Here is a 22,265-nt window from a genome sequence, read left to right as displayed (position 1 = left end):
CAGGACAAGAAGCAACAGATGGAAACTAATCAAGGAGAGAAGCAACCTAGAACTAAGGAGAAACTTCCTGACAGTTAGAACAATTAACCAGTGGAACAACCTGCCTCCAGAAGTAGTAAATGCTCCAACACTGGAAGTTTTTAAGAAGAGACTGGACAGCCATTTGTCCGAAATGGTGTAGGGTTTCCTGCCTGAGCAGGGGGTTGGACTAGATGACCTCCAATGTCCCTTCCAACTTTACTACTACTATTATTATTATTTTCCTTTCCATCTTTTCCTTCCTTTGTGCTCACTTTTTAGACTTGTGGTTTTACTATCCTGTACCTTGTTTTGAGATTGTTTACATGCCTACCTATTCATAAATAGGGATAAGGAAAGTTAGAGGGCAGAAGACATACAAAATAGGAAGCCAAATAAAGTACTGAGCTATGAAAAACGCTATAAAAGCAAACGTTGGCTAAATCTACTTTATACCAACACCGTTTACTGAATCTCCCCATACCTTTCTCTTCTTGAAAACCATCCTTGTCCATACTCTAGTTTATTTATTCTTTGACAAGGAAAAGTGGCTAACGAATCTGCATTTTTCAAGGTATAAACCTATCCTCTCATTATTTGCAAAGCAGGTATGCAGAGAGAGCAGGAGATAGTGTAAGAAATTGTAAAAAGCTCCTTACCAAAATGTCTATGTTGAAATATCAGCAGAATTTGTTAAACTAAGCCCACTGCATCTGCGAATTAGAAATAAATATCGTTTCTTGAAAAGCACTAGATAGAACAAATAAAACATCACTGTAATGTAGAGAAAAGCAATGTATGTCCACAATTTTTGGTCTCTTTCCTTATCGCAGTTTAGGGCAGGGGTAGGGAACCTTGACTCTTTTATGACTTGTGGACCTCAATCCCCAGAATTCCTGAACCAGCCATGCTGACTGAGGAATTCTGGGAGTTGAAGTCCACAAGTCATAAAAGAGCCAAGCTTTAGGGCATTAGCAGCTTCTGTTTGCGGTTAGGGACGTTTCAGAGGTGAAAATCCCTGTCCCGACAAGGCTATTTCGCCATTCACCCAGGAAAACCACAGCTCTTAGGCACTTGGCCAAAAGCTGCCTTCAGATCTTGCAGCAAGGATGGCGCTTCCGAGAGAGTCGATCTAGCAAAGCATCTGATCCACCCCAGCTTGCGCGATCCTCCTGTACACCCAGCCGGCCTCGCCCGGAAGAAAGCTCCGCTGAACCCGGCGACGGAAAGGTCTTGACGAGGCTCTCGGGCGTGTCCGCCTGGAAACGTCAAGCTCCCGACCTCCCGTGTCTCCCTCCTCGCTTTCACGTCCTGCCCTCCTCCGTCTTTTCGGACCCCAGCGAAAGTGGACCTCTGGAACGGGGGAGGGGGTGGCGGCGGGTGGGAGGAAGCAGCGCGGGATGAATGAAAAGCGAGCGAATGAATGAATGAATGAAGAGCCCGGAGGAGGCGCGGGGGGAGGAACGCAGCATCCGCAGGAACAGCCACGGGCGGGAGGGGCGGGGGGGAGAAGCGGGAGAGAGCGCGAGCCGCTGGTCACGGGGTGGGGACAAACGAGGAGGAGGAAGGAGCCGCCGCGGCTATTGGCGGCCGGGGCTGCCCGTCAGAGCCCCCCCTGCACTTCCTGCCACTCGGCGGAGCCCCCGAGGAAGTGGCCCACGCCGGCTGAGGCCACCGCCGCCCAAGCTGGAGCATCTGAGCCCGCCCCGCCGCTCTGCGCTCCCGGCTTCTTCCTCGGCGCATCTCTGAAGCTGGCTCCGCCATGGCCTGGCTCTGGAAGCGCGGGGGGTGAGCGGACAGGGGGCCTCCAGGAGCCCCGACGCCGGCTTTCCCCCCACACCAAAAGCGGGGCACGCAGCCAGGTAAGTAAAAGCGGGGTGGGTGGGGGGGGATGGAGTGGCGGGTTTGGACTTCAACTCCCATCATTCCCTAAGAATGGGGTGGGGGTGGATGGGAAATCAGAAGGGGAGGTTTACTGCTGTGGGGAGTTAGGCTGGATTGCCAGTCCAGCAATTGGATGTTTCTAGACTCCGGAATTGGATCGCCATATGTCCTCCTTCCCCTCCCACCCACCCCCCGCCTTGGATCTTAGCCGTACGTTTTTGCATGCTCTCTGCCTGGATCAAGGGCTAGTAAGTCAGCAGTGCTGCGTTTGTGCTTCCCCCTCCCACGCACCCCCGTCCACTCAGTTGTGTATTTCTGGGGTTCCAAGGCCTGCTGCTCCCACCTCCCCTTTTTTCAGGGAGGGGATCTGGGTCAGTCGTTGGGAGGATACAGGCAGCCCTCGACTTACAGCCACAATTGAGCAACACCATTTGCGTTGCTAAATGAAACATTTGATAACTTTTCTTGCCACGGTTGTTAAATGAATCACAGCGATTGTTAAGTTGGTAATACCGTTGTTAAGTGACTCTGGACTTCCCCCTTGACTTGACTTGCCAGACAGGACCCTTAAGACACAGCAGCTGTTACAAATAGGAGTCAGCTGCCAAGGGTCTGAATTTTGATCATGTGACCGTGGGGATGCTGCAATGGTCATAAGCAGTGCTTTTTTTCTAAAAAAAAAAAAAAAAAAGGTGCCAGAACTCACACACATCATACAACCCGCCTTGTCTACCTTACAAGGTTCCACCCAAAAAAGGTGCCGGAACTCCGTTCTGGGCGTTCTATGAGAAAAAAAAGCCCTGGTCATAAGTGTGAAAAAATGGTCATAAGCCATTCCCCCCCCCCCGTGGTGTTGTAACTTTGAACAGTCATTAAATTAACTGTGGGTAAATCCGGGACTACTTGTACTATAGAAGTGGGTGTGGATGCCTGGAGGTTAAGCTTTTATTGGGGTGAGGAGACTGTCCTTTTTAAAGGGAGGAGATCTGGAAGGAGGAACCCGGCGTGACTTGGGGTGATGGTGGAAGGAACAGAGCCAGTGTGAGTCCAGTGTGAGCTGCTTACGGTGAGATCTGCCTTAGGAGAGGTGGGTTTTGAAGTCATAAAGAGTGGAAAGTAAAAAAAAAAAAAATTGGGGAGAATTGGGGGTGGGGGTCTGTGAAATACAGTCATATGAATTGGGAGGCAAGAAAAGTGGTCAAAGTGGGATTCTGGCAAATTAGGATGATAGAAGACCTGGAAAATAGAAGACCGTAGAAGACCTGGAAAATAATATTTACATAATGTTCAAGTGAGTTCTTGCAGCTGTGGTGGAAGGAGCTTAGTGGATTAATTATGAAAAGATAAGCATCCTTTGAATGTATTTGAGATAGGCAAGTACTGTGCTAGGCTGGCTTTGTTCAAGGGTTACTAATGGCCTCTGGTTTTCTTAAGTGGTTTCTCTTTCCCTTAATAGTGATCCTGAGCAACCAAGTGCCTTGAATTCTTTTCTCAATCATTCTTGCAACAGCCTTATTGGGATGGCATTGATCAACTCCATTTTATCAATCATGAAAATCCTATTTGGAAGACCACTTTGTCTTGGTTTAATCTTGGGATTAAAACCTAAGGCTCTTGAATTTTGACAGACAGGTCTAATAAGGAAGACTTTGGAACAGTGTAGTGACTAGATATGCCTGTAATGATGGAGTATTGTATCATTCTAAAATTAAAGCAGTGTGTATGGGCTTCGTTGTACTACTTTGGAGTCTCATGCAAAATCCAGCATTAGAAGAGGTAATTGGTTAAAAAAAAAACCCTCCTAGTAAAAATATCCATAGCAGTCATGGGGAAATAGTAAGAACACCGTATAACAATAATGAGAAAGTAATAAGAACCCTCTTATTAGTTACATGCCACTTTTTGGGGAATTTTAAATATTTTGTCTGTTTTTGTGTTTCAGCCCCCTTTACAAGATCCTTGCTAGATAGATCAGGATTACTACAAAAGTATTTAGATGGGGGAAATCTAAGGATTGCTAAGCTCAAGGATTGCTCAATACTGCTTCTGAATAGGAATGTAAGATTTTCACACATGAATAAGAGTGTTGCAAGACTTGAATTAAGGCCCTCCAGGGTTTTCGCCGGTGACGTCATGAGCTAGATGTCTTTCAGAGATGAGAAAGGTAGGTGGAGAGCCAATTTGGTGTAAGGGTTAAAGTGCCAGGCCCTAGAAACTGGGAGTCCATGAGGTCTAGCCTCCTCTTAGGCACAAAGTCAGCTGAATGCCCTTGGGCTAAATCATTCTTTCTCAGCCCCCAGGAAGAAGGCGGCAATTGCAAACTACTTCCGAAAATGTTGCCAAGAAAACTGCAGGGACTTGTCTAGGAAGTTGATAGGAGTCAACACTGAGTCAAAGGCACTGAAAAAAACTCTAGATGGGTGATACAGAAGAGAAAGCGTGTCTAGATCAGTGTTGCTCCATCGTGGCTGGCTGGGAAATTCTGGGAGTTGTCATCCACCTGTCTTAAGGCCACCAAATACACTTTTATAGGAGATGACTGCAGGTAAGTCCTTGATTTATGATTACAATTGAGCCCAAAATTTCTGCTGTTAAGTGAGATATTTCCTAAGTGAGCTTTGCCCCGTTTTACGACCTTTCTTGTCACAGTGGTTAAGCGAATCATTGCGGGTGTCAGGTTAGCAATATGGTTGTTAAGTGAATCTGGCTGCCCCATTGATTTTGCTTGTCAGAAGGATGCAAAAGGGGATCACATGACCCAGGACACTGCAACCGTCATAAAGATGAGTCATAAAGATGAGTCAGTTGCCAAGCATCTGAATTTTGATCACGTGACTATGGAGAGGCTGCAATGGTCGTAAGTATGAAAAACGGTCACAAATCACTTTTCAGTGCCATTGTAACTTTGAATGGTCACGAAATGAACTGTTTGTAAGTCAAGGACTACCTTTATACATTCCACTGTTTGGAATATAAAGTTTTAAATAAGTACATATAATAATAATAATATAATGGAGTTGGAAGGGACCTTGGAGGTCTTCTAGTCCAGGGGTAGGCAACCTTGGCTCTTTTATGACTCATGGACTCCAACTCCCAGAATTCCTGAGCCAGCAGGAAGTTGAAGTCCACGAGTCATAAAAGAGCCAAGGTTGCCTACCCCTGTTCTAGTCCAACCCCTTTTCAGGCAGGAATCCCTATACCAGTGGTGGCGAACTTACGGCACGAGTGCCAGAGGTGGCACTCAGAGCCCTCTCTGTGGGCATGCACGCCGTCACCCCAGTCCTAGGCCTTCAGCTAGGTTTTATAAAACCTTTTCGCTTTAGGCCTCTGCTGCCGTGTGCAAAAAAAAAATTCAATCAATCAGTCAATTTCAACTTCTTGTGGGGAAAAAAAAGATCTTGCAAAGTTGGAATTGATTGATTGAACTTTTTAGTCCCAGCCACTCTGCCGTTACCACTGCAGCCGCACCCAGCCAATGGGCCACGCCCAGCCAATGGGCCACACCCACCCGGCACCCAACGATGCATAAGTGGGTTTTGGGTTGCAGTTTGGGCACTCGGTCTCTAAAAGGTTTGCCATCACTGCCCTATACCATTACAGACAAATGGCTGTCCAGTCTCTTCTTAAAAACTTCCAGTGTTGGAGCACTCACAGCTTCTGGCGGCAGGTTGTTCCACTGGTTGATTGTTCTTACTGTCAGGAAATTAATTCCTCTTTAGTTCTAGGCTGCTTCTCTCCTTGCTTAATTTCCATCCATTGCTTCTTGTCCTGCCTTCAGGCGCTTTGGAGAATAACTTGACTCCCTCTTCTTTGTGGCAGCCCCTGAGATATTGGAACACTGCTATCATGTCCCCCCGCGTCCTTCTCTTCATTAAACTAGACATATCCAATTCCTCCACTTACAACCACTTGTTTAGTGACAGTGCCTTTCACTTACAATCATCACAGCATCCCACGGTCCATGTGATCTGAATTCAAGAGCATGGCAACCAGCACATATTTAAAATAGCTGACTTGGGGTCACGTGATCACCATTTGAGACCTTGCCAGTTGGTTTCTGACAAGCAAAATCACGGGGGAAAACTGGATTTGCTTAGCAACCACGTGATTCATTTAACAACTGCAGTGATTTGCTTAACCATTATGGTTAAAAGAAAGCTCATAAAATTGGGTGAGACTCATTGAACAATCACCTTGTTTAGCAGTGGAAATTCTGTTCCCGATTGTAGTCGTAAGTCGAGGATCACCTGCATTATAATGGCCTTGCCACTGCTCTTAGGTTGATAATGATTAAATTCACTTTTCCTTTTGGTGTTGTGGGGGAAGGTCAACATAACATGGCATCTGTTGCACAGCAATGGGGCAAGACCCCTTCGGCAAGCTTGCAAGATGATAATTTAAATTTGCACAGTTGGGCATTATAACTTGCTCTAAATGTTATTCCCAATTAGGCAACTTGATTACATTCATGCATTATGAGTCGTTTTTAATTAAGTTCTGATGAATAAACCATAATAGACAAGCTTCTCACGACATGTAATACTTAATATAACCAGGTTTAAACCATAATGTGGTTTCCTTGCACATGGTTCAGTATGTGATTTAACATCATCATCATCGTTAGCCATTTGTCTATCCCAGGGGTCTGTGCCTGGCTGAGGAATTCTGGGAGTTGAAGTCCACAAGTCATAAAAGGGCCAAGTTTGAAGACCCCTGGTCTATCCACTGCAGGATGAAGGCCTTTTCCGCATGTTTCCAACCAATACGGTCCTGAGCTTTCTTTTGCCAATTGAGATGGCAATACTTGCTGATGTCGTCGCTCCATCTTGTTTTAGGTCTTGTTTTATCAAGTGGGATTCACTCTATGACTGCCTTGGTCCACCTGCCATCAGTTCTTGCTGTGTGACCAGCCCATTTCCATTTCAATTCTTTCATTCTTTGATGATATCGTATACTTTTGTTTGTTCTCTAAAATCCATGTGTGGGTCTTTCTATCCTGTCTTGTGATACCGAGCATGGATCTTTCCATGGCTCTTTGCGCCACACGTAGCTTTTGTATCAATTGTGAGGTTAGTGGCCATGTTTCACTGACATATGTTAGAACCGGTGTGATTTATAAACCATTTTAGCACCCTGGTTTACTGTAGTCTGTTAGCTGAGCCAGTTGTGGGTTTTTAAATTATGATTGAGCAAACTATAGTATATTGTGTAATACACACAGCCTTTATCAAAACATAGTCATTAATTAAAACCAGGGTGGCCTATTAAGCGATTGTTGCTATTTCCATTCCTCTTAGTATTCTACAAGTGGTGAGGAAACGTTTCTGAGCCCTGTAGAACTATCTGGAATCTGGAATGTGATCTAAGTGACTGGTTCAAAATCAATAGCTAGAGATATAATTAACCAATAAAAACAGTATCTCAGACAGCGTAGTAGGTCATGCCCTTATTGAGCCTGTTAAGCAAACATTCACTGAGTCTGTTTGGAAAAGAATATGTAACCAGGTCACGCAATGATCCTAAACACACCAATAGATCAGTTGAATGACCAAAATAGAAGAAATTTTGTATTTTGGAATCTCGATTATAGCTTAAGTCAGTGGTTCTCAACCTGTGGGTCGGGACCCCATTTGGGGTCGAACAACCATTTCACGGGGGTCGCCAAACAACACAGTCCGCCATTTTCCCCCCCTTTTCTTTAGCTGTGCTACTCCCTTTTATTCTATTGGCTTTTGAAAACCAATAGAATAGACTCTCTTGAATATTTATTTATTTATTTATTTATTAGACTTATATACCACTTTAAGTGCAAGCACTCTCTAAGCGGTGTACACCAGTAAGCAATGTATATATATATACATTGCCCCCAACAATCTGGGTCCTCATTTTACCTACCCCGGAAGGATGGAAGGCTAAGTCAACCTTGAGCCGGTGAGATTTGAACCGCTGACCTGCTGAACACAGTCAGCTAAAGTGGCCTGCAGTACTGCACCCTAACTGCTGCGCCACCTCGGCTCAATATAGAGTCAATATAGAATAGAGTCTAATTCTATTGGCTTTCAAAGGCCAATAGGAATTGTCCAAGCTGTCTCTGCCCTGCTGAGCCCGCCAAAAGTCCCATTCTGCAAACGGTGCTGTACCAGTTGAGTAGTCCTCGACTTATGACCGGTTCAGTAGTCCTCAACTTACGACTGGTTGGGGGTCGTGGCATTAAAAAGGTTGAGAACCACTGGCTTAAGTGAAGCTCTGAGCACATAATAGATCACAGCACTGTGGATCATGGATAATTGTAAAGAATTCGCAAACTTTCATCACTGTAATTGTGGGAACGGGTTTCCTTCTAGTAGTTTCTAGTAGTACAGAGTTTCATTTCTGCTGAAATGAAAGTCTGGCATAGTGGTTAGAATAGAAAGCTGGTTTGGTCTAATGTAGAGGTAGGCAACCTTGGCCCTTTTATGACTCGTGGACTTCAACTCCCAGAATTCCTGAGCCAGCATGGCTCAGCTTGGAAATCTCTCCCTTTCCCCTCCGGATGGCTGGCTCAGGAATTCTGGGAGTTGAAGTCCACGAGTCATAAAAGAGCGAAGGTTGCCTATCCCTGCACTAGACCATATTTTACCATGTTATTAATGGGGATTCATTTGATTCTTAAAGATTTAGAGGCTTTCTTTTATTCTTTAACGTAGATGTAGATGTTTGCATTCGGTGTCATCAGACTAAAGATCTCTGATCCGGCAACTAGATGGATTAAATGTGGATTTTGGAAGCATTCTCTTGTTTGCATTATGTTACAAAGAAGTTACACAGTCTATCAGGACTGCATCTCTATACAAGTAGTCCTTGACTTAAAACCAATTGCTTAGTGACCAAGTTACCATGGACCCCGAAAAAGCTATTTATCACCCAGATTTGAAGTTTCTGCAAACATTTCCTCCCCCCCAGGTCACGTGATCGCATTTTGGTGTTTGGCAACTGGCCCACATTCACAACTGCAATTTATGACATTTTTGCTGGAAAACAATGTTTATTTCCAGTTTCCAGCAAAAAACGCCCCATAGCAAACAATGGGTTTGCTTAATGACTACTGCATTTCACTTTTTGACCGCTGTGCAAAAGGTTGTAAAATCGGGTGTGGTCATGCGATGATCTGCTTAATGACTGTCATGTTATGACTGAAATTGCGGGCTCAGTTAAGCTGCAAGTCGAGGAGTGCCTGTATTGTGCTCAAATTCTTCCAAGAGTCTGTTAGATTTTAATACAACCAGGGTACAAAGCCTACGATAATGATGATACAGTCTGATATCATTTCTATGTATATACTGAAATAGGTGGACATCTATTATTTTATGGAACTATATGGAATCATGGTTTTCCCAGTTGCAATGTATGGCTGTGAAAGTTGGACCATAAGAAAGGCTGAGCGCCAAAGAATTGAGGCCTTTGAACTATGGTGCTGGAGAAGACTCCTGGCGAGTCCCCTGACTCCAAGGCGATTAAACCGGTCAGTCCTAGAGGAGATCAACTCTGACTGCTCTTTAGAAGGCCAGATCCTGAAGTTGAAGCTTAAGTACTTTGGCCACCTAATGAGAAGGAAGGACTCACTGGAGAAGAGCCTAAGGCTGGGAAAAATTGAAGGCAATAGAAGAAGGGGACGACAGAGAATGAGGTGGCTGGAGGGAGTCACTGAAACAGTAGGCGTGAGCTTAAATGGACTCCAGAAGATGGTAGAGGACAGGAAGACCTGGAGGAACGTTGTCCATGGGGTCGCGATGGGTCAGACACGACTTCGCAACTAACAACAACATGGAATCATAGATGTCGGAAGAATCTAGTATATAACATTCAGTTACTGTCATGGTTCCGACAGCTGAAACTCTTCAAAAGAACTTCGAGAATTGTTTGTTTATCTTAAAGAATCTTTATTTTGAGTAGCATAACATGGGCACTGCATAATCAAAGCCAAAAACTGAATTCCCTTCCCCGTATCAAAGCACAATTCCCTCCTCCAATCGACAGTCCTAAATCACATTCCCCAATTAGTTTGAAGCTTCTCCAGCCCCCAATTCCTTATCAGCTCTTGTTACAATAATCTTGTTTCTCTGGCTAGGTCCAATATTGTTATGTCTAGCTGGACTCTCGCTCACATTCCGCCTCCCAGCATCATTTAACTCTAAAAGCAAAAGGTAAAAGATGGCTACATTTCCATCTGTTGTCAACGCAAAAACATCTGATGTTAACAGCGTTGACAGTTGACAATTAAATGCACACATCCTAAAGTTGTCAGGTTTGAGAAACACTTGATTTAGAATGTTTTCAGCCAATAAAGACTTAAAGCATACAGGTAATCCTTGACGTATGACCACAATTGAGCCTCAAGCTTCCATTAGTAAGCAAGATAGTTGTTCATTGAGTTTTGTTCTATTTTATAACCTTTCTTACCACAATTGTTAAGTGAATCACTGCAGTGATTAAGTTAGGAACACAATTGTCAAGTGAATTTGGCTTCCCCATTGACTTTGCTTGTCAAAAGGTCGCAAAAGGTGATCACGTGACCCCTGCCTGGGCACTGCAATTGTCATAAATATGAATCAGTTGCCAAGTATCTGAATTTTGATCACGTGACCATGGGGGAATGCTGCAACGGTCCTAAGTGTGAAAAACAGTCATCTCACCTTTTTCATTGCTGTCGTAACTTCAAACAGTCACTAAGCGAACAGTTGTAAGTCAAGGACTATCTGTACTGAAGCTTTTATGATGGATTTTTTTTTTAAATCGCAAATCGCAGTGCCAGGACTGCTGGGTTATTTTATTTTTTTTTAATAAACATTTTATTAATTTTCTAGTTTTACAATCATACGTACTTAATAAATAACGTGTTTATTTATTTATTTATGAGACTTATATACCGCTTTAAGTATAAGCACTCTCTAAGCGGTGTACACCAGTAAGCAATGTATATATATTTACATTGCCCCCAACAATCTGGGTCCTCATTTTACCTACCCCGGAAGGATGGAAGGCTGAGTCAACCTTGAGCCGGTGAGATTTGAACCGCTGACCTGCTGAACACAGTCAGCTAAAGTGGCCTGCAGTACTGCACTCTAACTGCTGCGCCACCTTGTGTTGTCCTGGGTCCATTAGTAATTCAGTGGTACATATTAACTTCTTCAATCTAGGCCCAATATTACACCATCCAATGCTTCCTCTCTTCTTCTGTATTACACATTTTCCCATATTATGCAAATACAATTCTTCTTGGTGTTAATACATATATACAATTGAACATCAAACATCTTTGTTACATTTTCCTAATAATATCAATAATGTCGGTTTAAAATATCTTTTCTAACCAAAATATATCTTCATTGCATTTGCACTTAATATCTATTTGTTCAATTAATATCCTGTTTTTCCCACTTTTTTTTTTAATTTTAATTTCCCATCAGTGTTCAAAATGTCTCTATCGCTTATAATTTCTCATAATAAGTTATATTTGGGCAATCAAAAAGCTTCCCTTACTCAAACCCTCTTAGCATTTTCTTATTTCCCTTCTCATACCGAAATATAATATTATAATTATAAATCCTATCTTTCTAGTTATAATAATACTTCTGTTTCTAACAACTATCTATTCTCACTAGTAAAATATCCCATCTAATGGGTCAAAACCTCTATTTCCTTCAGGACTGCTGGGTTATTTTTTTTAATTGAAAATTTTATAAACTTTTTACAATAAAATACCCCCCTCCCACTCCATAACCCTCCCCCCTCCTTCCCAGAGCTGAATACAGGGTTAGAGAAACAAAAAAACATACAAATTAAGTGAACATCAATCCACTATACATACATCCAAAAAATTTAAAGTACTTTAACTCCAATACATAGAAACTACAAATCCAACCATACCCATTTTAAACTATAAATTATTCAAAAGCTAAATAATACTTCCTAATCCCATATTTATTCTGTACAAAATTTACCCATCTTTTCCACACCGAGATATATCTCTCTTATTTTATTTATTTATTTATTTACGAGACTTATATACCGCTTTAAGTGCAAGCACTCTCTAAGCGGTGTACACCAGTAAGCAATGTATATATATATTTACATTGCCCCCAACAATCTGGGTCCTCATTTTACCTACCTTGGAAGGATGGAAGGCTGAGTCAACCTTGAGCCGGTGAGATCTGAACCGCTGACCTGCTGAACACAGTCAGCTAAAGTGGCCTGCAGTACTGCACTCTAACTGCTGCGCCACCTCGGCTCTTAAGAAAAGCTGAAATTTTTGCCATTTCTGATAAATAAGAAACTTTAAGAAACCATTCTTCTATGGTAGGCAAGGAATCCTTCTTTCAGTATTGCCCAATCAGCAACCTTGCTGCCGTAATACAATTTAACATTAAGGTAATCTCTTTACCATCACAATCTACAATAATACCTAACAAAAATAATTGTGGTGTAAATCTTCTGAATGTTCCACCAAATCTTAATCCAAAAAGCCTTTACATTTCTACATGACCACCAAATATGATAATAAGTTGCGTCCAAACAACCACATCTCCAACATTTGGGCTGTACATTCGGATACATACGAGACAACTTTTGTGGATCAAGGTGCCACCTATAAAACATTTTATAAAAATTTTCTCGTAAATTTTGAGCTTGAGTAAATTTAACATTCCTCACCCAAATTATCTCCCATGTAGCTAATAAAATCGGCTCTTCAAAATTCTGAGCCCATTTAACCATACAATCTTTAACTAATTCTGTTTCTGAATCCAATTCCACTAAAGCATTATAAACTCTTTTTATATGAGTTCTACTTTGATCTTTAATTTGTTTCATCAAATTCCCATCTTCCATAGCAAAACCCACTTTTTGATCTATACTCCATCTTTCTAATAATTGCCTATACTGGAACCTGGACTGCTAGGTTATTGAAGATGGACCACTGGAGTATGTTAGGATGGGTTTTTGGATATGCTGCTATTCGTAGAGGGTTTGGAAAGGTTTTTTTAGGTAGCATTTTGAGTCTTCGATTGGTGATTAGTTTTTCCAAATGGAGCCTCCAGAGCAACTTCCTAGGCAGATCAGAACAGAATAGATTTATGCTTCCTTGTTTATGGGACCTTTTGAGCGATGGATTGTCTCTGGATGACTCAGTTCTTGGGTGATGGGAGGCTTCAGGTTGGAAGTGCTGCTCTTAGCTGCTGCACAGTGCAAATTACGATCACACCTATGATAGGCCAAGATCCTATTCTTGATTACATTCTTGATGGTGGTGGCTCATTATGATCGATTTTTTTCTGTCTGGGAAGAAGGACCGACTTAATTAGTCCATCCCAGGCGTCTGATAGACCTGGTTGGATTTCAGAGAGAACTCGGGACCCCTGAGGCATCGCTTGACTTGAGATCTTAAGGGGCTGCTTGGAATGAGAACACGACAGTGAGGATCGGATCACACCTGAGCAGAGTCTGCCTGCTTGTGGATGCTGGTGAGTCCCCTGGTTTTCAGAGGACTTCCTGATGATAAAGCAGCACCGAAGACTCCTAGAGGAAGACCAGTGAATCCAAGGGAATATGGGTGAGAGCCTTCTTTAGGATTATATCCTGGAGATAAGAGCAGTGAAACAGTGTTTTTTATTTAGACAAGAAAAACCAAATGTACAGGTATAGCATAGGGGGCACCTGGCTCAATAGTAGTAACTGTGAGAGGAATCTCGGAGTCCTAGTGGACAATCACTTAAATATGAGCCAGCAGTGTGCTGCAGCTGCCAAAAAAGCCAACGCAGTGCTGGGCTGCATTAACAGAGGGATAGAATCAAGATCACACGAAGTGTTAATATCACTTTACAATGCTTTGGTAAGGCCACACTTGGAATACGGCATCCAGTTTTGGTCGCCACGATGTAAAAAAGATGTTGAGACTCTAGAAAGAATACAGAGAAGAGCAACAAACATGATTAGGGGACAGGAGGCTAAAACATATAAGGAACGGTTGCAGGAATTGGGTATGTCTAGTTTAACAAAGAGAAGGACGAGGGGGGACATGATAGCAGTCTTCCAATATCTCAGGGGCCACCACAAAGAAGAGGGAGTCAAGCTATTCTCCAAAGCACCTGAAGGCAGGATAAGAAGCAACGGATGGAAACTAATCAAGGAGAGAAGCAACCTAGAACTAAGGAGAAACTTCCTGACAGTTAAAACAATTAACCAGTGGTTTCCTGCCTGAGCAGGGGGTTGGACTAGATGACCTCCAAAGTCCCTTCCAACTTTATATTATTATTATTATTATTATTATTATTATTATTATTATTATTATTATTATTATTATTGCTGTTGGTCAACTTTGTAAAGGGCAACCCTAAACCTTCTGGGTCAGAAGGGGTTGGAGGAACATTTGCAAAGCCACTGTGAGGATTATAACCGGCAATTGGTGGAGGCAATCCTTCAGACCCCCTCCGAGATGAATTTGAATTTGAGCCTGTTGGGTCCTGAGGAGGTGGACAGGGTTCTTGGGGGCTGTCAGTCTAGCAAGCTGTGTTCTACATCAGGGGTCCCTGTGGACTGGCACCGGGCTGTGGCCTGCCAGAAATTGGGCCGCACAAACAAGCGGCAGCACGGAAAACCATGCACCCCTCTCCGCAGAATTGGTCCCTGGTGCTCAAAAGGTTGGGGACCTGAGTTTTAGATAGTTCCATGCCTTTTCGGGCTAGTTAAGGCCTTCAAGTAGATCAGGGATCTCCAACCTTGGCCACTTTAAGACTTGGGGACTTCAACTCCCAGAATTCCTCAGCCAAGTGGCCAAGGTTGGGGGACCTCTGAAGTCGAAGACTGGTTGGACCCTTGCAATACAGGTAGCCCTCGACCTACGACCACAATTGAACCCAGAAATGACATTGCAAAGTGAAAAATATGTGAAGTGAATTTGGCCCCATGTTACGATCTTTTTTGCCACAGTTCTTAAGTGAATCACCGCCGTTGTTAAGTTAGTGACGCGGTCGTTAAGTGAAGCTGTCTTTCCCATTGGCTTTGCTTGTCAGGAGGTGGCAAAAGAGGATCACGTGACCCCGGGACGCTGCGACGGTTATAAATAGGCACCAGTTGTCAAGCATCAGAATGTAAATCAGGTGACCCTGAGGAAAAAATGGTCATAAGTCACTTTTTTCCCAGTGCCGTTATAACTTCAAACGGTCACTAAATGAACTGTAGTGTTTCCTTGAGAGAGGACATCCTTCCATTTTGAGTCTGAGGGAGGTAATACCGGCAGTGCCATTCCTGAGTTGGGACAATTTTGTCCTGTCTCCCGTTTTGGTGGAAAGTTATTGAGAAGGTGATTGGCTTTGCAGTTGGTTTAGGGTGGTTGGTGGTGGTGGGGAAGTAGATTTTATAAGAACCACTTTCAGTCTGGGTTCAGATTGACAAACAGCACTGAGGCAAATGATGGCGAACCTTTTAGAGTGCCCAAAACCTGGCCTTGCCCTGACTCCGCATCCTGCCCATCCCGCCCTGTCCCTGCACCCTGCCCGCCTACAGGGACACCCTCAGCCTGCCACAGATCACCCAGGTGGCCCAGCAGCACCATGGCAGCCCCCACTCTGCCCACGCCCCGCAGCATCAACTGCCCAAAACGGGGCATCACGGCGGAGTCTTGTCCCCGCTGCCCAGCTGCCATGTCCTTGGCCAGTGATGGCGAACCTTTTAGAGACCGAGTGGCCAAAAACTGCTCTGCCCCTGCTCTGCCTCCCGCCCTGCCTGCTCTGCCCCTGTCCGCCCCCTGCCCCGCCCAGCCGTAGGGCCACACACTGCCTCCATGGCCCACCACAGATCACCTAGGTAGCCCTGCAGCACCATAGCAGCCATGCCCTCCGCCCACACCCCGCAGCATTATCTTCACGCTATGGGGTGCGAGGGCAGAGTCTTGTCCCTGCTGCCTGGCTATCTACTTCGCTGTGCTACTGTGTGGGCCGCACCTGGGGGGGGCGACTCTCCTCCAGGGGGGTTGCTGGTGAGGAGAGGGCTGCAGGGGACTTGGGTATGTCTAGTTTAACAAAGAGAAAGATGAGGGGGGACATGATAGCAATGTTCCAATATCTCAGGGGCTGCCACAAAGAAGAGGGAGTCAAGCTATTCTCCAAAGCACCTGAGGGCAGGACAAGAAGCAACGGATGGAAACTAATCAAGGAGAGAAGCAACCTAGAACTAAGGAGAAACTTCCTGACAGTTAGAACAATTAATCAGTGGAACACCTTGCCTCCAGAAGCGGTGAATGCTCCAACACTGGAGGTTTTTAAGAAGAGACTGGACAGCCATTTGTCTGAAATGGTATAGGGTTTCCTGCCTGAGCAGGGGGTTGGACTAGATGACCTCCAAGGTCCCTTCCAACTTTTATCATCATCATCATCATCATTATTATTATTATTAATTATTATTATTACTATTCTATTCTATTCTAATGGTCGCTTAACGAATGCTTGTAGAAGGAGGTCTATTTGCACATCATTTGTTTTCTACTTAGTCATCTAAAATCCTGAGTTAGAAGGGCGTACTAGGTGACTGTGATTTCAAGCCCTAAAAATTATGGGTGTAACCCCCAGAATTCCTCCGGGAGTTATTGTCTTATTTTAACTGTTAGTGTGACCAAAGGATATAATTTATCCCATACATAGTGAGTAATGTTTAATGTTTCATTGATGTAAACGACATTTACATAGAATGACTAGCTGTCCTTTCTCACTTCCTTTTCTGTTCATCACTGAGATGAAATCTCTTTTTGATTACTCTGTCCCCGTGGAAGGAATTGATGACTTCAGTGAATAACTTCCATACCTGTCCTGGGGCTAATTGGCACTTGTTCAAGTTCACGGTGGATCAGGGATAAACATTACTGGTTCAGTGGACTTGTTCTGAGTTTCAAGACCGTGCCATGGTGAGATTATTGCTTCTCCCCAATATGGCTGTGGTGGGAGATTAGAGTAGAGTGGGGTAGAGTAGAGTACTATTTCTCAATCTTGGCCCCTTTAAGCTGCATGGACTTCAACTCCCAGAATTCCCCAGCCAGCATTGCTGGGAGTTGAAGTCCACGCAGCTTAAAGGGGGACTTCTGGAGTGGAGTCGAAGAGAACAACAACAGAATAAAGTTGGAAGGACCCTGGATGTCTTCTAGCCCAACCCTCTGTTCAAGCAGAAGACCTTGAAGAGAAGAGAAGGACGAGGGGGGACATGATAGCAGTGTTCCAGTATCGCAGGGGCTGCCACAAACAAGAGGGAGTCAAGCTATTCTCCAAGACACCTGAAGGCACGACGAGAAGCAACGGATGGAAGCTAATCAAGGAGAGAAGCAACTTAGAACTAAGGAGAAACTTTCTGACAGTTAGAACAATTAACCAGTGGAACAACCTGCCTTCAGAAACTGAATGCTCCAACGCTGGAAGTTTTTAAGAAGAGACTGGACAGCCATTTGCCCGAAATGGTATAGGGTTTCCTGCCTGAGCAGGGGGTTGGACTAGATGACCTCCAAGGTCCTTTCCAACTTTATTATTATTATTATCATCATCATCATCACAATTGCAAACCATTGCTAAATAAGACAGTTGCCAAATGAGGATTATCTGTACTTGTTAACAATAGGGAGAGGCCGTGGCAATGCCAGGGCTGAGTTGTAACTTTGGAGAACTTAATCCATCTGGGAAGACCAAAGACAAAGGCCCATCCTTGGTCACTCAGCTGCCGCAGAAGTTTTCCAAGTGACATGAGTGGCAACAAGAAAGCTGGCACAGGTGTGTAGCCTGTAATCCAGAAGGCTGTGAATTCATATCTCTGCTTCTTCAGCACATTTTTCTAAGCCAGTGGTTCTCAACCTTTCTAATGCCGTGACCCCATAATACAGTTCCCCATGTTGTGGTGACCCCCAAGTGGGTGTGGCCACCAATAAGAGGGAGTAGGACAGCTAGGGAAAAGGGAACAAAATGATGGACAGCATGGTTTGGCGACCCCCATGAAATGGTCGTTCGACCCCAAATGGGGTCCCGACCCACAGGTTGAGAACCACTGTTCTAAGCCATCCCCTCCACCTGGGCCCTGCACCTACGGTTGATTTTGTTGCATGTTGCAGGATTCAGGGAACCAGCAATCTAATGCCGTGCGCCAAAATGTGCTTGTTATGTTAATTCAGCCTCTCCCAACCAGGTGTCCTTACTTACGTGTAAGATTGGAACTCCTACAATCCCTCCCTCCCCTCTGCTGAGTATTCTTTTTTTTATTGAAAAGTTTTATAAAAGTTACAATATACACCCCAAAACCCACCCACCCTAAAACACCCCCTCCCCCACTTCCCAGAGCTGAGTACAGGGTAACAAATAAAATAATTATAATCTAACATTAACCAACTCTATAAATAACCAAGTCCATAATGCACTTTAACTCCCCTTTAACATAAAAATAAACAAATTAAAAATAAACATAATAATATAAACAAGTTAATATCCTAATTCTTGAACAATACAATATCCAAATTGTTAAACAATATTAATACTAAAAATAATAAAACTAATAAAAATTTCACTATAATAAACTATTAATAATAATAATACTCTAAAATTTACTCATAAAGTAAATGGAACTTTTTAGTCCCATATTTATTCTGAATATAATCTATCCATCTTCTCCAAACCGAAATATATCTTTCTTGTGAATGATCCTTCAAATAAGCAGAAATCTTAGCCATTTCTGCTAAATTTGACACTTTAAGCATCCATTCTTCTATAGTAGGCAAGCAATCCTTCTTCCAATATTGCCCTACCAATAACCTTGCAGCAGTTATCAAATTCAATATCAAATTAATTTCTTTAACATCACAATCTATAATAACACCCAATAAAAATAATTGTGGAATAAACTTTATCTTTATCCTAAAAATCTTTTGAATGTTCCACCAAATCTTAATCCAAAAAGCTTTTACATTTCTGCAAGTCCACCAGATATGAAAATAAGTAGCATCCAAACCACCACATCTCCAACATTTGGGCTGTAAGTTAGGATACATACAAGACAACTTTTTAGGATCCAGATGCCATCTATAAAACATTTTATAAAAATTCTCTCTTAAATTTTGGGCCTGGGTAAATTTTACATTTCTAACCCAAATTACCTCCCATATATCCAATGGAATCGGTTCCTGAATATTTTGGGCCCATTTTACCATACAATATTTAACTAAATCCATTTCCGAATCCAATTCTATTAAAGCATTATAAATTCTCTTTATATGCGCTCGGTTTTGATCTTTAATCTGTTTTACCAAATTCTCATCCATTGAAGTAATACCAACCTTTTGATCTAACTTCCACCTAGCCAACAATTGATTATACTGAAACCAAGATTGTACAATATTTTCTTGCTTTAACTCAACTAACGGTTTTAATTGCCAGTCGTTCCTTACCAATTTAAGTAGTTCCTTATAAGAAATCCTATCCAAATTCACATCCATAGATACACCCTCTATCGCGTGTCCAGGAATCCCCCATATTGGTATTTTATAATTTAACTTATAATAATACTTCTTCCAGACACGCAATAAAGCACTTCTTAAAATATGAGATTTAAAAACTTGGTCAACTTTTTTGTTATAAATTAGGTATGCATGCCACCCATATAATAAATCCCCTCCCTCAAGATAAAGTATACTTTTATTTGTTAAATTAAGCCAATCGCTAACCAGTGTTAAAAGCATCGCATCATAGTGTAATTTCAAATTAGGCGCCTTAAGTCCTCCTCTTTCCCGTACGTCTTGTAAGATCTTAAGTTTAATTCTTGTTTTTTTCCCCGCCCAAATAAATTTATTAATACCCTTCTACCATTCATCCAAATTGGCATCTTTTTTCAAAATTGGTATCATTTGAAACAAGAAAAGAAACTTTGGTAGAACATTCATTTTAACAGCTGCAATTCTCCCCAACAAAGATAACTGCAATTTTTTCCAATTGTTTAGGTCCTTTTGAACTTTTACCCATAATATCTCATAATTATTTTTATACAATTTTGCATTAGAAGCTGTAATATATACTCCCAGATATTTAACCTTTTTCACTATTTCAAAACCTGTCAATTTAACTAACATTTCCTTTTCCTTCATAGTCATATTTTTAGATAACATTTTAGTCTTATTGTTATTTACCTTAAAACCAGAAACTTTCCCATACTGAGTTATAATTTCCATCAAGTCTATAATCGATTGAATTGAGATAATGTCACAACCAAGTCATCTGCAAAAGCTCTCAACCTGTAATCATTCTTTTTTATTTTTATTCCCTTTATTATAGTTGATTCACAAATTTTAATCAGTAAAATCTCCAATGTTAAAACAAACAACAATGGCGACAACTGGCATCCCTGTCTTGTACCTTTTTCAATTTTAAATGTCTCTGTTAATCCCCCATTAATTATGATTTGTGCCGATTGTTGTTGATATATAGCCCTAAGAGAATATAAAAATTTATCCCCAACATTCATTTTATCAACAAAGTGTGCTTGTTATGTTAATTCAGCCTCTCCCAACCAGGTGTCTTTACTTACGTGTAAGATTGGAACTCCTACAATCCCTCTCTCCCCTCTGCTGAGTATTATGAGAATTGAGGGGTTTATTTTCCTTCCCCGCTGTATAATAAATCATGGTGTCACCCAGCTTCAAGCAACCTGATTTATCGCTACCCTTTCCATAAATCTGAATTAATTGGATTCCTCAAATGAAAGTGTCTGCCTGTAGCTTGGCCTTCACATAACCTGGTTTGCTGCAACGTACCTTATTCAAGAAATAATTACAGGTCGACTTAACAACAGTCCATTTAGTGACCGTTTAAAGTTACAGCAGCTTGTTTACTGACTGTTCAAAGTTACAGTGGGCACTGAATAAAGTGACTTATGACCGTTTTTCACAGTTACGACCTTTGCAGCAGTCCCAGGATCATGTGTTCAAAACTCAGATGCTTGGCAACTGGTTCATACTTATGACCACTGCTGTGTCCCAAGGTCATGGGATCCCCTTTTCCCGCTTTCTGACAAGCAAAGTCAGTGGGGAAGCCCAATTCATTTAACAAGCGGTTTACTAACTTATCAACTGCGGTGATTCACTTAAGAACCGTGGCAAGAAAAGTCATAAAATGGGGCAAAACTCATTTAGCCAATGTCCCCCTTAGCAGAAATTTTGGGCTCAGCTCTGATGGTAAGTGGAGGAGTGCCAGTTTTGCTCTGTTGTAACCGCGTTTGCTGCAACATGGCTTATTCGAAAGAGAGTGGCTTGGTTCGCACCCCAAGCTAAGCCCTAAGCCAGGGGTAGGCAACCTTGGTTCTTTTATGACTCGTGGACTTCAACTCCCAGAATTCCTGAGCCAGCCATGCTGAGGGGAAAGAAAGAGGTTTCCAAGCTGAGCCATGCTGGCTCAGGAATTCTGGGAGTTGAAGTCCACCAGTCATAAAAGAGCCAAGGTTGCCTACCCCAAATGTAGGGTCTCCTGCCTGAGCAGGGGGTTGGACTAGAACAGGGGTGGGGAACCTTGGCTTTTTTATGACTGGTGGACTTCAATTCCCAGAATTCCTGAGCCAGCATTGCTCAGCTTGGAAACCTCTCCCTTTCCCCTCAGCATGGCTGGCTCAGGAATTCTGGGAGTTGAAGTCCACAAGTCATAAAAGAGCCAAGGTTGACTGCCCCGGTCTAAGTGATACAACTGTTGGATGGCTTCACAGATGACTGACTGACCACACCCAAAGAGGGTGCATAAATGCCTCCACATCAGCTTGGGAATGGGAACCGACTGCCACGGGGCTTTCTTTGAGGCCATGCTGATCAGCATTTTTATTAATGATGGGATAAGAGTGCTGAGGGGATGATTATTAAATGTGAAGGTAAACAACGCTAGGAGTAGTGACTAACAGTATAGAAGAGAAGGTTCAAAAAAAAAATCTAGAGCAGTTTGATGTAGTGGTGAAGGCGCCAGCCTAGAAACCAGGAGAGTGAGTTCTAGTCCCACTTAGTCATGAGAACCGGCTGTGTGACTTTGAGCTAATCACTCTTTCTCTCAGCCTAGCCCAGCCCACCTCACAGGGTTGTTATTGTGGGGAAAATAGGAGAAGAAAGGATATTAGGTATGTTCGCCACCATGAGTTACTTATAAAGCAATGATGGTAGGATAAAAATCTAATAAATAAATACCATAGGACGTGTGGGCCATAAGGAAATGTAAAGTTCTGCGTCTAGGGAAAAAAATGAAAACGTACATTTTCATTTACTAATTACATTTATTTGCCGCCCATTTCAACCCCAGGGTGACTCTTGTGTGATATAGGAGGGAGGTGACTTGGTTTTA

General features: G+C 42.8%; 1 protein-coding gene across 2 annotated transcripts in view; it reads left to right on the top strand.

Annotated features, from left to right (window-relative positions):
* The first annotated feature begins 1,536 nt into the window (after window positions 1–1,536).
* Window positions 1,537–22,265, top strand: part of AGPAT1 (1-acylglycerol-3-phosphate O-acyltransferase 1) — a 51,554-nt gene continuing 30,825 nt past the window's right edge. Inside the window, exons 1-2 of one of the 2 annotated variants that reach the window (XM_039336576.1) lie at window positions 1,537–1,880; window positions 4,196–4,447. In XM_039336576.1, the coding sequence (XP_039192510.1) occupies window positions 4,438–4,447 (10 nt within the window). In that variant the 5' untranslated portion in view covers window positions 1,537–1,880; window positions 4,196–4,437. The remainder of the gene's footprint in view (window positions 1,881–4,195; window positions 4,448–22,265) is intronic. The other variant, XM_039336577.1, reaches the window with a different exon arrangement.

This window comes from Crotalus tigris, unplaced genomic scaffold (genome assembly GCF_016545835.1).
Source record: "Crotalus tigris isolate CLP2741 ecotype Arizona unplaced genomic scaffold, ASM1654583v1 scf7180000017666.379230911805:20528666, whole genome shotgun sequence".
NCBI lineage: Eukaryota > Metazoa > Chordata > Lepidosauria > Squamata > Viperidae > Crotalus > Crotalus tigris.
The sequence above is the reverse complement of the archived record's forward strand: the minus strand, read 5'-3'. Positions and strand labels throughout refer to the sequence as shown.